Source organism: Symphodus melops, assembly GCF_947650265.1.
Source record: "Symphodus melops genome assembly, chromosome: 3".
NCBI lineage: Eukaryota > Metazoa > Chordata > Actinopteri > Labriformes > Labridae > Symphodus > Symphodus melops.
This window is the reverse complement of record NC_136693.1, coordinates 14790687-14807903: the sequence shown is the minus strand read 5'-3', so window position 1 is coordinate 14807903 and position 17217 is coordinate 14790687. Positions and strand designations below refer to the sequence as shown.

General features: G+C 41.4%; 1 protein-coding gene across 1 annotated transcript; it reads right to left on the bottom strand.

The window, feature by feature from the left end:
* Positions 1-40: 40 nt before the first annotated feature.
* Positions 41-14594, bottom strand: LOC306821003 (stereocilin; the record flags this gene model as incomplete). Its single annotated transcript, XM_079339139.1, has 28 exons — positions 41-192; positions 566-713; positions 1856-1953; positions 2189-2337; positions 2638-2780; positions 2880-3035; positions 3277-3446; positions 3612-3783; positions 3872-3962; positions 4544-4734; positions 5192-5327; positions 5426-5508; positions 5659-5782; positions 5962-6020; positions 6927-7076; positions 7402-7578; positions 7664-7702; positions 8029-8211; positions 8304-8436; positions 8653-8768; positions 9701-9887; positions 9967-10133; positions 10338-10463; positions 10547-10609; positions 10803-11687; positions 12064-12652; positions 13221-14352; positions 14495-14594. The coding sequence occupies 28 exons, from the start codon at positions 14592-14594 to the stop codon at positions 104-106; spliced, it is 5856 nt and encodes a 1951-aa protein (XP_079195265.1). The 3' UTR covers positions 41-103.
* Positions 14595-17217: the final 2623 nt, after the last annotated feature.

Genomic DNA, 17217 nt, shown 5'->3' with positions numbered 1-17217 from the left:
ACCACAACAGAAAGATAATTGATCAGTCCAAAATATTTATTTAAAGTACAAATGTGCTGATACCAAAGGACTTCAGGGAGCAAGTTCAATTATTTTCAACATTTTAAATTAGCTGCCAAAATAAGAGGCACAGCAGCAGGGAGTGAAAAGAGAAGCTGTATGTGTTGAGTTTTGCTGGAGCTGAATTTCGTCCTGCAGAAGAAGACAGACAGAGTATTTATTATTCCCGTATTAATACAACATAAAATCTAATTGGTCAGAGGAAACAAGTGTAACCATAATACAATATTACCAGTCAAAAGTTTGGATTTTGTTTTTTCTTGATTTTTACAATTATTGACTTTGTAGACTCTCACTGAAGGCATAAAAACTATGAATGAACACACATGGAATTATGTAGTAAACAAAACAAGTGTAAAATAACTCTAAATAAGGTGTGTCCAAACACTTGACTGGTAGTAATATGTCCTCCAAACACTCTCGTCAATTCAAATAACTGCGACAGACTCACTATGAAAAGGTTATCTAAATGAAATGTTATCGGCCTCATCTTTTAAAGCCACACCTCTCTGTTCCAGCAGGACATCTCCCTCGTATCTGGCCAGTTCGACAGCATGTCTCTGCTTGCTGTCCAGCTCTTCCCACTGCTCCTCAGTGACAGCCCAGGCCTGCTCAGCACTCAGCCAAGACAGCTGAAGTTCACTGAACACCACCTTACAAACACACAGCCAACACAAGTACCAACACATTATGCAGGACACTTTGAAAGGAGAATCTTTTGAAACAATAATACTTAATTTTCACTCTTTTTGAAGTGTTTAAAAAGTGAACAAAAAGTTTTAGGGAAGAAACAACACTTCGAACTGTTGAACACACACCGTCAATGTCCATTTCTGCAGATCCTTCTCCTCACTCTTTCTGTAGGTTCGTTATTGTGTCCACCATTTACTTTATTCGCTCTGTTTTATTAGAGCATAGGCTGCTTGCCCCGTTACTCATTACTCTGTGAATCAGTCCCTATCTCTGTTTTTCAATATATATTTTTTTTCTTTCTTTTAGCCACTGTGCTTTCTACTTTAAATTTTGAAAAGTCTTCAAAGTAGAGGAGTCAAGAGGGAATTTTAAAGTCGATTTGATCAAACCCAATCAAGTCAGTCATGTTGTCTTCCCCTAAAACAAGGGTTGGGGTTAATGTAAGCTTGAACCAACCAGTTTGAATTAATATATCATGACATCCACCAGGTCATTATCCTCCACTTTAAGCTGCACAGAGCTTAGGCTCATTAGCAGGCCAGCTGTCTACATCCAACCATTTTCAACATAACAGTCTAAATCCTCCAAACATTATGCCCAGCCTTCCTAATCTCTTTCTCTAAATCTTTTTATTTCATATATTTTAAACATATGTATCCTACTCGTACTACTACTACATAGTACTCATAATACTTCATTGCTTTTTCATTGCAAACATATTAACTTTTTATCAAAGTATGAAAGCACAAGAGTTACTAATAATAATAAAGATGGCTCTGATTAATTCAAGTATCCTTGTAAAGTAAGTCATGACTTTGTGATAGTGAGCCAACATCTATAAAACTTTTAAACAGAATTCTAACCTTAATTATCTAAAACAGTGCCTTTGCCAGGTTACTGTGACATTACTAATAAAGGCCTATTGATTGATTTTTTTGTAAGGCAATATATATGTAAGGCAGAAGAAGAATCATTTCTCAAATTCAGCCAACAGCCATTTTTGCTTTGCTGCTCTATTATGTTTTGTGCATCTATACTGCACCAAACTTCACTCTGTAGTTTACCCTGAATAAATGATATTGATATCTTGGGTGAAACTCACTGCCATTTTTTTCTTAGGCATCACAGCAATGGCTTCAGGGGTTATTCCTTCCACTTGTTCTTGTACCAGAGCTGACAGCACCATGTCCTCCAGGCCCACTGGACAGAGACACAAACACTGCAGTCAGATAATTTATGTTTCTAAAATCACATCACAGGAAAAGTTTTCCGAAACTTCCACACTCCCCGGGTTATATCTTGTTTAATTTGATACAATATTTTATTGTAACTATCCATCCAAAAGCTGTCATTGCCTCTTCCTTTTGCGCAAAAACAATTAGGGAAAACATTTATTAGAAAGTGTATACCCTGAAGACAATATGTTCTACTGCACCTGCCAGTGTCCCAATTTCAGTGAAAACTTCCGGTCCCCAAGCACTGACTGGACCAAAGGCCTCAGGTCTGGACAAACGGCTTGTCAACACTTCCATCTGCTGTTCTGTGCAGGGCAGGGACATCTCCCGCAGGAACAGGACCGCCATACTGCAGTTTGAGGAGAAACATTCAGGACTTTTCCTCCTCTGAGGGTATGCAAAATGATGTCATGTGGTTTGTGGCGTTAAGAGATGTGACATTCTACTGTCTGTTAACATCTGTTAGAAAGCTGAGCATGCAATTCCGTACAAATGTACACACTAGTGTATGCAAATGAGCAGTATAAGAAGTTATAAGTGCATTTCTGTCAATGTTTATCTTCTCTTTGGTGTTATTGATGATACATTGGATAAGTTGCAAATTCAGCATTCGGTCAGGTGTGTGTGTGTTGGTAGGTAATTCACTGACCTGAGGTTGTAGGGATTCATTTTTTTGATCTCTGACGGATACAGACCGCAGATCAGATGGCCAAATGTTGCCAGATCAACAGTTGTAAACTGTTCGACTTTCAGTTTGCGTTTTCGCATCACACCTAAAATCACTGCTCTCATCTTACCAAAGAAATAGAAAGACACAACAAACACTAATTAACATGTGAAGTGTAAATATGAAATCCTTTTTAAATCTAAACAATAGAGTCAAAAGTTGACCTTTTTAGGGCTCCAGTCTGTCATTGTTCCCAGATGAGCCAACACACCAGGGTCAGTGAAATTTGTGTCTTGCAGCTCTCTTTCTCCAAGCTCAGTCACCACTGAGCCCAGAGCCAGCACCTGATCCGTTCTCAGCTCCCGTAATGGACTGAAGAACTGGATGGAACAAAAAAAACAGGAATACGTTCTAATCACAGGTAACAGAAGAAAGCAATCCTTAAAACGACTTTTTACCAGGCTCAATTTGACATTTTTGAGCTTCAGAAAACAGGGAATCCTGAACAAATCACATTTTAAAATCAAAAAATGATTAACAAATTGTGAAATAAAAAATAGAGACCAAAGAATGATTTATCCGAGCCTTTACTTTTTAAAGGAATCAGGCAGATTTACCAACCTGTCTGAGTTTCATCCACAAGGCACGTCGCTGCTCAGAGCTCAACAATGTGTCTTGAGCAAAGATTTCCACACACTGTTTAAGATCCTCCTGTGACATGCGGCTGAGCTGAGTGGACGTCCACGCCGAAGGAAACGTTCCCCTGATGTCTGCACAGCTTGGAACTGGCACTGCTTAAAAAGGAGCCAATGAACTCCAAGAAAATCGTATACAAATAAACAATTTGTACTGGCACGCCTCTACTGTGTGGGGAACAAGTGGGGTGGTGCACTAACAACAGTCACAGGTATGTTAAGATAAAATGTCTCGGACACAGTTTAAGCGCAGTACTAAACCTTTGGCTCTCTTGCTCCGTGCTTTGACAATCCCTCGAATCAGACTCTGAGTCTGTCTTCTGTGACGATTCTTGTCCATACACTGAGTAACACAGACTTCTCCGACCACGCTGTCCTCCCAGCGACTTTGACCCACCAGAACCTGCTCCACTGTGTCTTTATTTAACGCTGTCTGTGCAGGAGAAACACTTATATATTCACATTGAAGACAACCAGTGATCTGAAATGATTTGAAAAGGTTGACACTTGTTGAAGCTCACCAGAGGGATGGAGTTAATCTGCTTTGTTGAAAGTGAAAACATCAGCCTGCCCAATAGCTCAACATCCCCCACCTGCCATTTAGATGGCTCCCTGTCAAACAAATACAAATATCTTACCAACACTGCTCTTTCATAAACCCATATCTTTCAAACACACAATTTATCGTCAGGCTTTTTATAAAACTAAGACTTCATACAAGCTGTTCTGCCATTTTCACTTTTATTTTAGAAAATGTTATTCTGTGTCGGAATTCAAATGAATAGAGCATTAAACTATATGCTCTCGTTTATAAATGTCTAACCATGCAATATAGCCTTAAGGCTCAAAAACTGTTTCCTCTCATTTAAGATGTCAGCTACTGAATAACTTTTCTTCCTCTTTTCTGCATGCCACCTCCACTCACTCTTACCGATTATCTACTCGGTCTACTGGAATATAAAGTTGTGTTGCTGTATGTCTTTCAAATGGACCGTGAGTCTTCCAAATAAAGAAATACATATAAATATATAATATATGCTTTAAAATTCCACTCTAAATGTTGTTTAGATTTGACTGTATGCGTGTAGTCAATACAGTACCATTAAGTTCTGTAATTAATACTCAACATATTGATTCCCTGAGTGTCATATCCAGCTTACGTCATGTTGTCCGCAACAGATATGTTTATTTACCCGAGCAGGTCTTTCTGTGTGAACAGAGCACTCATGTCTCTCAGGGCCTCTTTAGGAAGACAGAAACCTCTCATCTCCTCGAGCCGCAGAGACAGAGCTCCTCGGTCCACCAGAGCCAAACTGTCTCGGTCCAAGAAAGGCAGCAAAGGCCCTAGGATGTCCAGCATGGTGCCATCAATCTCCTCTGCAGCCTAAGAAGAGCCCAGCACACCTCATACGGTCAGTGACCCTGGATTATAAGGATTTCACACTGTTATGACTTCACTTTTGTGAAAAGCTGTCGAGAGGATAAGAAAGGCTATGTTCTGATTTTTTCCATCAGTTGCCTCTTGTGTCTGCTTGGTTGAGAACCAGCAGCTTGCCCTTTCTGTCCTATTAAATTGCAAATACAAATCAAACACATGACTCACCCTCACTCACTGACGCAAACCCAGATTTGTTCTCACCAGAAATAACATCTCTAAGTTGGCTCCAGTGTGCTCTTAAAGCTCTTTGTGACAGGTTGTTACCCAGAGGTTAATTTGGGATTTCTGTTTTAGGCTAACACATATTTTTCTACCTCAAACACACAGCAGTGTGTCAAATCCTGCACATGAAATACACTACGCATTTGATTCATTGTTAGTATAGTTCATGTCGGGGTTTTACCAGTTCAGAGACCGCTTTCTCTGCTAAGTTCATCTGCTTGTAATGTGGCAGTCTGAGGAAATCAGCAAAGTTTGCCTGAATGTAGTTGAGGATGGCTCTGAAGGAGACATTAGATATTGTCTCTATCATTGTCGCTCTGAAAAAAAAAAACAGAGCAGGGGTGTAAATCCTTCAATGAACGATAAAATAAGAAGGTAAAGAACAAAATACATTTTAAATAAGGAGATACTTCACGGTAATGTTGCAACGAATCCAGAGCTCAGAGTGCTGAAGTCGAGTCCAGGACGTTTCCTCAGTTCATTTATGATACATTTCCGCTGGTTGCACAGCCAAAACACATCTGAACTAGTTAGAAATCAACAGTCTTCTTCATTTGTTTAAGACACTGCAGCAAACAAATGCTACATTGCTGCATATCAGTTACTGTGATGTAGAGTTTGAAGGCTACTAAATTATTGGTTTCTCACCAGGGCAGGTCTCATAGGTCCAGGTAGCTCAGTAATAAACTCAAGCAGCTCTGTGAAATCTGTATCGTTGCTCCAAAGCCTCAAAAAGTCACAACTCATTCCACTGGCAATATGACCCAGATCCCTGCATGTAAATAAAGGACCATACGTTGTTAATGGCTAATTGTGAGAGTATTAGATTTTCATAATGACTATTTCTGGAACTGTGTTTTTGTGTGTACATGTTTAATTGAGTGTTCAGGAAATAATTTCGTAATGAATAAAGTCTAGATTAAAATGTACCGGTGTATTCTACCAACTCACCTTATCATCTTGTCGGAAATGTTTCTGACTTCGTGGATCTTTTCGAACAAAAGCTGAGCCTGTCCCGAAAAAAAGAGTGAGAGTGAGCATTGTCACCCTGTTTTACCTTATAATGTTTTCCATTTTAACTAAAAACAATCTAAACAAGGTTGCGGTCTCTATACAAGACCAAGCTATAACTTTAGCACATCAACTTGCAAAATGGTTTTAATGCTGGCTGCCTGTAAAGCTGGCAAAAGGTACTTTAAAATGTAGGAAGCTTTAGCTGAACAAACATTAGTACCGTTTTAATTGTTGTGACTAACGCCTGTTGTACCTCAGACCAACATTCACGGACATAAACATGTTTACAAATCGGACCCAAAAAAAGTTAGTTAATGATTATAGAAAGAGTATTATATGGTCATTGCACAAATTAACAACGTGTGCATACCGTGCATCATTTTGCCCAAGTGTAACTCAGTAACTTTAATCTCCATAATGGTTTTTGTATAATTTGAATTACATTAATTGCTTGGCTTACAGCATCTCAGAGAATTAAACTCTAAGTTTATTTTAATATAATATATAAGGTTCAATGTTCTGTGCCATATTTTATAGAAGTTCAGCTTCTAATTGAAAAGGGTCGTCTTTATTGATTTTGTAAAGGCCTAGTTTGGCCAAGGACAAGGGCTGAAATACACTCTTGACTGTGACAAAATCCTTTAAAGGTAGGCATTATTAATTTATGCTACACTCCTCCACTCCATTGTACAACATCCAAACTAATTAGCCTGATGGTGGCTGATGCGTATGGAGTATTAATATCCTGAAAGGCTCATCTGAAGCATGTCCAATGAGTTACAGATTAATGGGACCTGAGCCGGTAGCATTTTCTTCTCTAGTCTAGAACTGCAGACCTTTTATTGTCATATCAATGCAATACAAATATCAGACACAAAGGTAGACTGAGGTAAAACATGCACCTGTTGTGGTGACCAGAGTATGTCACTGTAGAGGCCGATGTCTCTCAGGATTGTTTCACCGTTTACAGTTTCTCTTAGCTTCCTCAGGGGGACAAATGGTGACAGACAGTTTACCCGCTGAGTGACGTTCTGCAAGTCTCTCTCTAGAGCCTGTTGTCACATAACACAAAAACAACAACACAAGTTTAAACCTGGAAGCGTTTAGCAGCCTCTTAGAAAAGACAAAGCAGGTTTTACATGTGTGAATGAACATGTTCAGGAAACCTAAGAGCAAGATTAGAAGTCTTAAGATTTCCTACACAAGCTTTAAGAATTTAAATTATGAAGTTGTGAAGTTGAAGTGTCAAAAAGTCTACCCCCCTCAATAGTCAGTATATTCAACAAAAAAGGCATTGAGGTAAGTCACAGCAAATTAAAGTATAATGAAAAGAGAAGTAATACAATTAGAACTGAGGGCAGCTGATAGCATTGTCACCTCCTGCATGGCATTATATAGCATGGCTCTTTGGCCAGGCTTAAGCTCAGTTAGCAGCGATTTCAAACACTGGCAGGAGGCTGCTTCGCTGATCTCAGCCCACTGGAGGTCTTGGAGCACAGCAGGGGAGAGACCACAGAGTAAGGGCTTCAGCCTGCAAAGTCTTTCCATGGTGAGCTGGCAGGGAGAGAGAGAAACGTTGGGATTAAAGTGCAGTGGGCAGAATTCCAATAAATTCAATTAAAAATAAATGTCTACTTACAGGGATGTCTTTTGTAATCTTGGACAACATTTGAAAAGCCTGGAGGAAGAATTAGAGAGGGATTCATAAAATATATATATATATATATATATATATATATATATATATATATATATATATTTCATTTGGGGGTCACAGGTCACATATTTAAATGATGTTTTTCCTCATCTCTCTTTAGAAATCTGGAAACTATTTTTTTATAGATCCACAGTTCATGGTAGAGTAAAGGCCAGCTTTTCTTCCCTGTGCGAGGGTTTCTTTCTTGTACTTGGACAGGTATTTTTCTAACATTTATTGAAGCAACTATTTATGTATTTACAACTCTGTTACACCAGCCCCAAATATGGAACAAATTCTCTTCTCACCTGTGCTGGGGAGTATCTGTGTAGCCCTGGTTGTGAGAGGATTTCCAGGAGTTGTTGTGAGGGGAGTGAAAGCAGGTGGGAAACCCCTAACTGAGGTAAGAGACCACTGAGGGCCGACAGCTCTGGAGGAGGTGAGCTGCTGATGTTAATGTTTTGAACGGCTTGTATCATCCAAGAGGACAGCTGACCATGAAGCACAGACAAACAGAGTGGGTCAGATGAAAATTAAACTGTTCATGTGGATGAGGATTTTCTTTAGGGTTTTTGCTTCTCACCCTGCCACTGGAACTGATGAACCCCTTGGACATGCAATGAGCCAGCTGCTGCCAGAGAGTCAAGGACACAGAGGAGTCCTGAAGAAATAAACCCAGGTCCTCTGGATCCAAGTAACATACAAGGACTCCTAATCTGCAAAAAGACAACGCCTCTCTTTTATTCTTGCCTCTGTTGAATCGTTGACATTTATGCCAATCTGCAATATCTTGGATGGAAAGTCTTTAGACACTCACATGATACAACACCTTTGTCAAGTCAGATGTTTAAATGTTATAGTATAACAGCTATATCAATAGAGCAGAGTGCAGGATATAAACACATTTATAATCATTTAGCATTGGAGGTCACCTCAGTATATAATCACTGGTCAGATTCTTCTTCCTGCTGAAAAGGGTCCGGAGCACATGGCGACCTCGCACACCGTCCAGACTGCTGTTGCCAAGTAACTCTAGTAGAGGAGTGAGCTAAAGGACATGAAGGAAAGCAAAGTGACAAATGTACACACATTACATTAGCTTTATCCTTGAAACATATAGAATATTTGGGCAAATCACACAAACAGCTCATGATTTAAGACAGTACTGGAGTCAATTGCAATAAAAATAACGAGCAATATCAATATGCAAATGTAGAAAGAATATGTACATCACAAAATAAACTATGTAGTAATATACAGAAATAAACAGATATATACAGATAAATACAGAGTACACAAGTGTTTTATTCTACACAAAGTCTTGGCCAGAAGTCCTTCATTACTAACCACTACTGGAAGCCTCAGAATTTCCCCACACTCCAAGAGGCTATATTGTCATCAGATAATAGCCTATTGCATCTGAGATTGCAAATTAAAGCACTGATTCAATGTGATGGTCGGCAAGTAGATAGTGGTGAAGAGCACTTTCCCTCTCAGGGTTTAACTGAAAAAAGATCTGGAGTCCAAGGTCAAATGATTGACATATTTCTCTAAACTCATTAAACCATTGTAGGGTCGGGTTCTCCACTCCATGAAATAAGTTTAACCCTGAACATGTCGATCGTACATTCTGTGTGTAAAAAGAAAACTATTCAATGCCTTTACCAACCATTTAGCCCTGTTTTTTTTTAAACTCTATTTATCCCTGTGGGCCAATTTACGCACTGAGCGGTGGAGCACAGAAGCAGCGACCCACATACACCCTAACGGAGCACGGGGAGCAATGCGAGGTTAAGTGTCTTGCCTAAGGAGACATCGGACATGTTGCTCACAGGAGCTGGGGATCAAACCCTCAACCTTCCGGTTTGAGAGACGACGACTCTCCCCACTGAGCCACAGTCACCCTTGAGATAACCAATGTTTGTAAAAGAGATGTAAGAGTTGTTTAAAGACTTTGGATGTAGCCAAACAGTCTCCAACCTGTTGTGAAGTGAGTTGCTGAAAATGCGTGACTGGAAGGTAAGGCAGAAGTGGGAGGATGGAAGTGAGGAAGTATGGCGGCCATGTCGGAACATCCCCCACCACACTGGACTGAAGGAGTCTTTTTACAAAGGCCTTTTTCTGCAGGGACTTCATCCCTGAGCTGTGGTCACGAATGGCTGTCAGCCTAAAGAGAAACAAATGGGCTTTGAGCTTCAGTAGTTTCAGATATATCAATCTAAATATCCCCTCGGTCTGTAACTCACACAGTGTCATTGATGATCAGGGAGGCAGGGAAGCTCATGATGTCAGACACAGACATGAAGGGAATAAACTGAGACAGGTCTACAAACAGCTCTGGGGTCACTCGTGGGAACTTCTGGATGAAAGCAGCAGTCATTGTTTCCATGGCCTGCAGCTCTTTTTGAGAGGCCTGACGGAGAAGACGAAAAAACAGAAACTGAGGTGCATTCAATTTGACCCACTTTAACTATGCATACCGCACTATTTATTAAGGCAAAATAGATACAGCAGATAAAAGCAAGACATACAAGAACGATGTGTCGTTTAAGAATAAGCTTGATAACAAATGTCTCTGATGGTATATCATGTGTTTCTTGGGAGTTTAAAAACAAACCTGGTCGGTTTCAACTTGTAACTGATCCCAACTTTGATGCATATGGGAGATAAATCTCTTGACAGCATCTTTTTCAGCTGACATCACAAGGGTGCGAATGCTGTCTCTTGGCATCTGGAGATATTCCTGGTGAGATAAAGTGGATGACCTTAATATAGAGTTCAGATTGAAAGCTGAACTGTTATTGTTGTAGCTGCACAGGCCAATACCTGCAGAAGAACCCTGAGAGCAGATGAGTTTTCATCCCTTTGTATGAGGTCCCACAAGACAGGCTGATGAAACAAAAGAGTGTGTGTCAAAAAGTCAGTCAATTTTTTGTGTGTGTTGGACATACATAAGGATCAAAAAAACATTTCTCTCACAACCTCGTTCTGAGCTAACTGTAAAAAGATTTAAAAAATATATGCAAAATATAAAGGTTAAAAATACAGATATACAAAGAAGGCTGTCAGATGAGTATCTTACACTAAAGCAGCTCAGCAGGTCCTCTTTCAGAGTGGTGTTCTGCTCTCTGCGGAGGAACCCTCCAACAGTGTGTAGGATGCTCATGGATGCCTCTGGCTGCAGCACCGCCCAGGACGTGTTGTCAAGGAGACTGGAGAGGAGGATGGCCTGACCCAAACCTTGCCTTGCCTCTCGTTCACCCTCGTCCAGACCCGAAGAGAGGCCCACCATGAAGTCCAGGACACGAAACACATATCCCAAGGCCAACAAGAACCCTTCGCGCTCCCCTCCATGGACCTCACACACGCTCAGCTTGTGCAGAACATCGACCAGCATTGGAGCCGGATCCACACACAGCTGAGATGTGTCAAACTCATAGCGTGCTGGAAGCATGTCGAAAAACCTCTGTAGAAAGCACTTCCTCTCCTCCAGTTCTGCATGCAGCTCGGCACAGAGATCAGCAAGCTGAGGCATTGATATTAACAGCGTATCAAAGAGCGTGATGTTCAGGCAAATGTACTCTCTCCACCCATGTTTGTGACCACAGAGCTGTAGACGGGTGGAGTTGGTGAAATGATGCAGATCCCATTCCTTGTACTCACAATTAACCTCGGCGGTGTCAACAACGGAGACGTTTGGTATTTTGGAGCAGTATGCTGCGGCCCAGCTGCCCTCTGATAAGGCATGTTGTGATTGGGAGCGTCTCCCGCACAGAGCAGAGATCAAGACAGAGTTGTTAGGCAGGAAGCAGTGTCTAAAAGCCTGTGCAGTGAGCATCCTGCTGCCTAACTGAGCCACACAGTTTTCATCAAGTCCTGGGCTCCCTGTGGCCTCTCCTGACAGCTGCACACACAAATCGTCGATACTTGTCTGGTTGAAAAAGTAGTAGTCCTTTGTCAGTGCAGCCTGCAGAGATTGAAGATAGAGGGAGACAGACTTCTGTCAGTAAAAAAAAAAAAACAATGATATATGTAATTAGAAAAGCAAATATTATTCTCTGACCCCTGGACAGACATTAGTGATTGTCTGAACCCATTTTTTCTTCTCATTTCCAAAACAGTGACTTGAGTAACAGCATTACAATGAACCACTCCAACACTAGCGTGTTTAAAGAATATACACATTTATAGACAATTTTGGTAGGAAAACAACGTTTACTAACATAACTTGACTGCTACAGTAGCACCAGGCTTTTGTTGTTTGGTATCATCTTGATAATTTACCAGAAAGCAGGTGACTTTTTGGGGCTCAAATGGTGCAGACTTATTAAATGTTTGATTACCTGATGGGCTCTCTGCAGCCAGAAAGAAGAGTTGGCACACACCGTGTTGTTGAACTCTTGGGAGAAAAACTCACTGCAGACATGAACCCAAAGAAAGTCCTCCTCAGCAGCCGACAGGTACCAAGCTGCGTCAGAGCATGTGGCATGCAAGTCCAGCCCCATCTGAGCCACTGCAGAGCTGACTGAGCTGTTCTCCTCTTCAAACAGTTTACAGTAGAGGAACACAGTGAAGTTGGACACTCCAGTCAAGCCTGGGATGGATTCATTACAAGCTGCCTCCAGGATTTCAATAGAGGTGGCGTACTCGATTTCTTTGTGCAGACTGTTGCTCTCCCTTGTTCTCCCATTCTCTTGTTTTTGTCGCCGTTTTTCAGCGAAGATTTTTCTTGAAGAAGGAGCTGCTTTTTGAGGCGCGTGTGCCGTGTTTTGTCCTGATCCTGGTTCATCTCCTTCAGTGGAGGGGCAGGATAGGAATGGGAGAGAGCTTGGGAGACCCTGGGACCCAACATCCAAAGCCTCAGTGTTCCATGTCACATTGTATCTTATTCCCCTTTGTTTGCACAGAAAGAACAACAGATGCAATGAGAATCTATACAACACAATCATTACATTCGTTTGGCTGGCTAAAATATCTTACCATAAGATCAGTTGTCTCAGGTCACCTTTAAAAGAGACAAATCAAAAGCAAATATTAACCACAAATCAAAGTGAATGGTCGGGGGGAAAAGCCAGTGAAAGCTTCTGCAGAGCACAACTATCATCAGCTCAACTAACAATGCCCAGGTTATAATGTTACTGACATCATTGAAGGGAAAAAGGGATTAGCTGAGGTAACAACAGATGCTTTCCCCAGCCAGGGTGATTGTAAGAGATTGTAAAGCAGTGTCAGTCACTGTCACTGTCTCTCTTTTTTCTTTCAGGTGAAAGCAGGGCCAAAGTGAGGCTCATAGAAAGTGTTTTATTTTATAAAGTGGACTGTATAAATATTATATAATCGGTCCATAATCTCTCTAAATCATCATCTGAAAAAACTTCTGCATCAAACTTACACTTAAAAATCTATATAATGACTGCTTTTCTGTAAGATGAGCCACGTTTAGTTTAATGTTGTGACTAATGTTTTATAGTTTTTATTCAAGGCCAGCTGCTCCACTTACTCACCAACTGAGCACTGACCCTGAGCGTTGGACTGTGGTACGTCCACCAGGCTGCTCACATCCTCAAGCAGCGCCATGGTAGCTTGGGAAACTTTTCTCCTTAGGTTACCATAAACAGAACTCCCCACCCTGTGCAGGACGCCCCTCCTCAGCCCATCCAAACTCTGCACAAGCGCTAGATTTTTCTGTGCCAGTTGCCTCCCTCTCTCTCCTCCCCCTGAACGTGATAAGGCTTGCAGCAGAAAACTTTGCACAGAGTCTGGATCATCCTCTGTGGCCATGTTGTCTTCAAAAGATGCATTTCCAAAAAAAGCCTCCTTCCTCAGGGCCTCAGGAGGCAGGCTGAAAGGTTTAAATCGTCCAAACGTATTGGAGCTCTTACTGTGTTCAGCATCTTCTCCTGCTGGGTGTAAACTAACCACAGGCTTCCAGTTGCGTGTTTCTAGAAAACGCAGCAGCTGCTGAAGCCAGCTTACACTGAAGGCACAGTCACTGCGGCCTTTTAGAGCACAGATGAAGCCCTGCAGGCCAGCGCTGGCCTGGCCATAGGTCCCACTGACCAGAGCCTGAAGAGCAGCTTCCAACACAGCACTCACTGTCCTCCAGTTCTGAGATAAGTAAGTCAAGAGAGGCCTGTAAGGCTGACGCTCTGAGAGCGTGATCAGACTCTGCAGCAGCCCCAGCAGCCAGTCCCAGTGAGGGCTGCCCCGCAGAGATAAAAACCAGTCCTGAACTCTAACACTTGGTCGGGGTGGCACCCGGCCATTCCACTGGTTCATTGCAGCGCTTCCTTCAGACTGCAGAAAGAAATGCAGCACCTTCTCCCACAACTGCTCCTCATCCATGTCTGCAGGTGCCTCCTCCAGCTCAGCACCCATCTCCTGGAGGTACAGGGAGATATTATAGAGGAAGCCGGATAGACGGTGCCTGTCTATTGGCTTGTTTAATGAGGGCAGCTTCTTGCTGGGAAATAGTGTTTTTAAGCTCCCCATGATATTTCTCATCCAAGGGTGCACAAACTGGTCCTTATTTGTTTCTGAGGGGGTTTTCTGAGGACTCCGACCACTTCCCGTGCTCCATTTTGAAATAATCTCCTTCAGAATGGCATCTCTCTGCTCCTCTTTACTACCCCCTGAAAAAAGTCCAATTGCAAAAAGATAAACCTAGCATGACTTAATAAAGACAGGTAGAAATAAACATATATAAAATCTAATTACCATTTTTGGATTGTATTGGATTGTATTGGATTGGATTGGATTGATTGGTGCACTCACCTGTCTTTTCAGACAATCCTCGTCCAAGTAAAACTGCACAAATGATGATGCTTGTGATTCTTAGAGTAGCCATCTCTGGCCATTTCTCTGCCATCTTCATCTCATGCTATGATGCGGTGATAGAGAGAGAGCACATCTTTCTCTTCCGGATGTGTTTTTGTCTCTTGAAACAGATGCTACTTTTTCATTTTCAGCAATGAGATGGACTCAAGGAGTAAAGTATCTCAGCAGAGAGGACATATTAAAGCTTAATGACCGGCTACCACATCAGCTTACCACTTTCACTGCACGGTTACTTAAACAAGACACTGTAATTAAATTAATTTGCAAACCCTTTTAAGATTAGAAACGACTGATGGAAAGTCAGTATGGGATGCAAGAAAGAGTGACCACAGCAAAATCTTGGATTTCAGGTCAAATATTTTAATATATTCTTCTTAACATATACTTATTAGTGTTTGTCAAAGATAATCTGTTCCTCTTTGAAATTTGTATGTACATTTTTATCATCAGAGGTCCCTCACAATAAATACATTTGAAGACAGAAAATTCCAAACTCACCAGCTGTTAGAATCCATTCATTTCTTTTGGTATCTTTTCAAACTTTCAGCTGTGTAACCATGCTGGGAGCTGTCCTCTTACTGTGCACCACTCTCTGTTTCACCATCACTCAGACTTTCTCTTCATTCACTCTCTCCTGCTGCACCCCTCCCACCTGTGTCCTTCACCTCTCTCTCCTGTTGAGCTTTTGGCTGTTTGGGACACTTTTTGTCTCTGGTCTTTGGGGCTGATGCTTGGCTTCAAATTTCATGAGTTACCAGCAATTTGTCGCCTGGACGCTTTTATTGTACATTGATTAGGTGCTAATAATCCCTTTGAATTAAGAAGTAGGCCCTCAGCCCTTAAAAGCTCCCATGTGTAACTTTTGATTTGTGTTGATTTTCCGCCACCACTGTGAACAAAGTTTGACGTCACATCTCTTTGGTTATTTTGTCTTGTACACAAGAAAGTTGTTTTCTTTAAGCTAAAAATATCATTTTAACTTTATTAAGGTCAAATGTATCCACCATTGAGAATAATTGCCGTGGAAAAGTCTCCATGGTGCTTTTAATCCTATAAAATAGCTTTATATGAATATTCAGTCTTTGTGCTGATGCTCTCATTTGCTTAAAGCTCTTATTCAGCTAAAACTCCCCACGGAGTTAAGAAAATAGAAGTACATGTGCATATTGTGTTCCCTGCTCTGCATTTTTGAGAATCATGAGGCTCAAGGAAGGACGCATTACTCAGCTAGGTGCTCAACAAGGTGAAAATCTGGATCATGTTCATCACACCCAGCATATCTGTCCCATTCTCTAACTGTCAGATGACTCCCACTGGCTGGTTCCCCATTGAGCTGTCTGTCAGCTGGGACTCAACTCACAACTCTGTTTGTTGGGGGTGTAGTCTTTCCGACAGGGCCGTGCCAGCAGGACTGCGCAGGCTGTCACTATTCAGACATACTGTATATCCCTCGGTCAGGCAGACTTACAATTGAGCCCTGTGCGAGGCGCAGTAGCCGGCTCCCCAGAGTCAGACCACTGTCTGCAGGACCTGAAACCCTAGAGGGCTGAGTGAAAGGACCACCTCCTCCCTCCACTTGCTTTAGCTGTACAATACTGTGGCCAGCACGAGGACAATAACTTCCCCCTGTATTATTGATACCCTAGGGAACAGGGATCACTCAGCACAACAGGGCTCGATTCACCACGGGAATATTAAATGAGTAACCTAAGCACCTTCATTCGTCCCTCCTCTCCCTGCAGCGAACTTGTGCTGGAAGATCAAGCTACATGTTGAGATTGGAATATTTGGTTTAAATCCAACTTTTAGCTACGTCCTTGTCTTTCATTGGAAAAATGTGTTCAGAAAAAACTCAAAAAACCTTAAAAGTGTTTATATTTCGCTGTTGTTTGTGTATAAAAGGAGTAAAAGATACTATTTAATTTGCTCTAAATTAAATAGGAATCAATTATCTGTGATTACCAAATGGCAGCAGTTTCTTCATCAAGAGCAGCACAGAGACATTTAAAAATAGTGTTTGGTGGATAATCAATGATCAATTGCCCCCGAGGAAAAATACAGGGTTTTTTTTAATTGAACTGAGCAAGTCAAAGCATTAGCAGAAAAAATATTCATCATAGTATGCTTCAATGTTCTTATTTGACACAGATAACAATGACAATGAATTCTCTCTTTGTTCTGACTTCAGCAAACAAAAAACTGAATTATGTATTAATCCCGTTACTTGTTGAGTTATTTCATGCGCAGTGTTCTGGTTGTGGTTTTTGTTGACTTTTTTAATTACAAGCAGTGATAAGAGGTACATCTACAGGATGATAGAGGTTAATGTATTCAGTAACTTGCTCATCAAGTGTGTCTTATTTCCCACAAGACGCCTGATGATTGAGTTCTCATCGTTGCCCTCTAGCACCACCATCAGGTCATAATTTATGTCGTTTGTGTACTCCACGTGTTATGGAAAATTTTACTCCATTTGTACTACGAAGGTCTCATAGGATCTGTCATATAAAATGTATCTGAAATGTCTTAGAATACTACATGCACAGCATATTGGGTGTTTTGTTTCCCATCATTTTGTTCCCTCTATTCTGTTTCTCACACTCTGTACATGTGGGAAGAGTCACCCAGGCTCTTTCTCACTGGACTCCATCTCCTTCTCA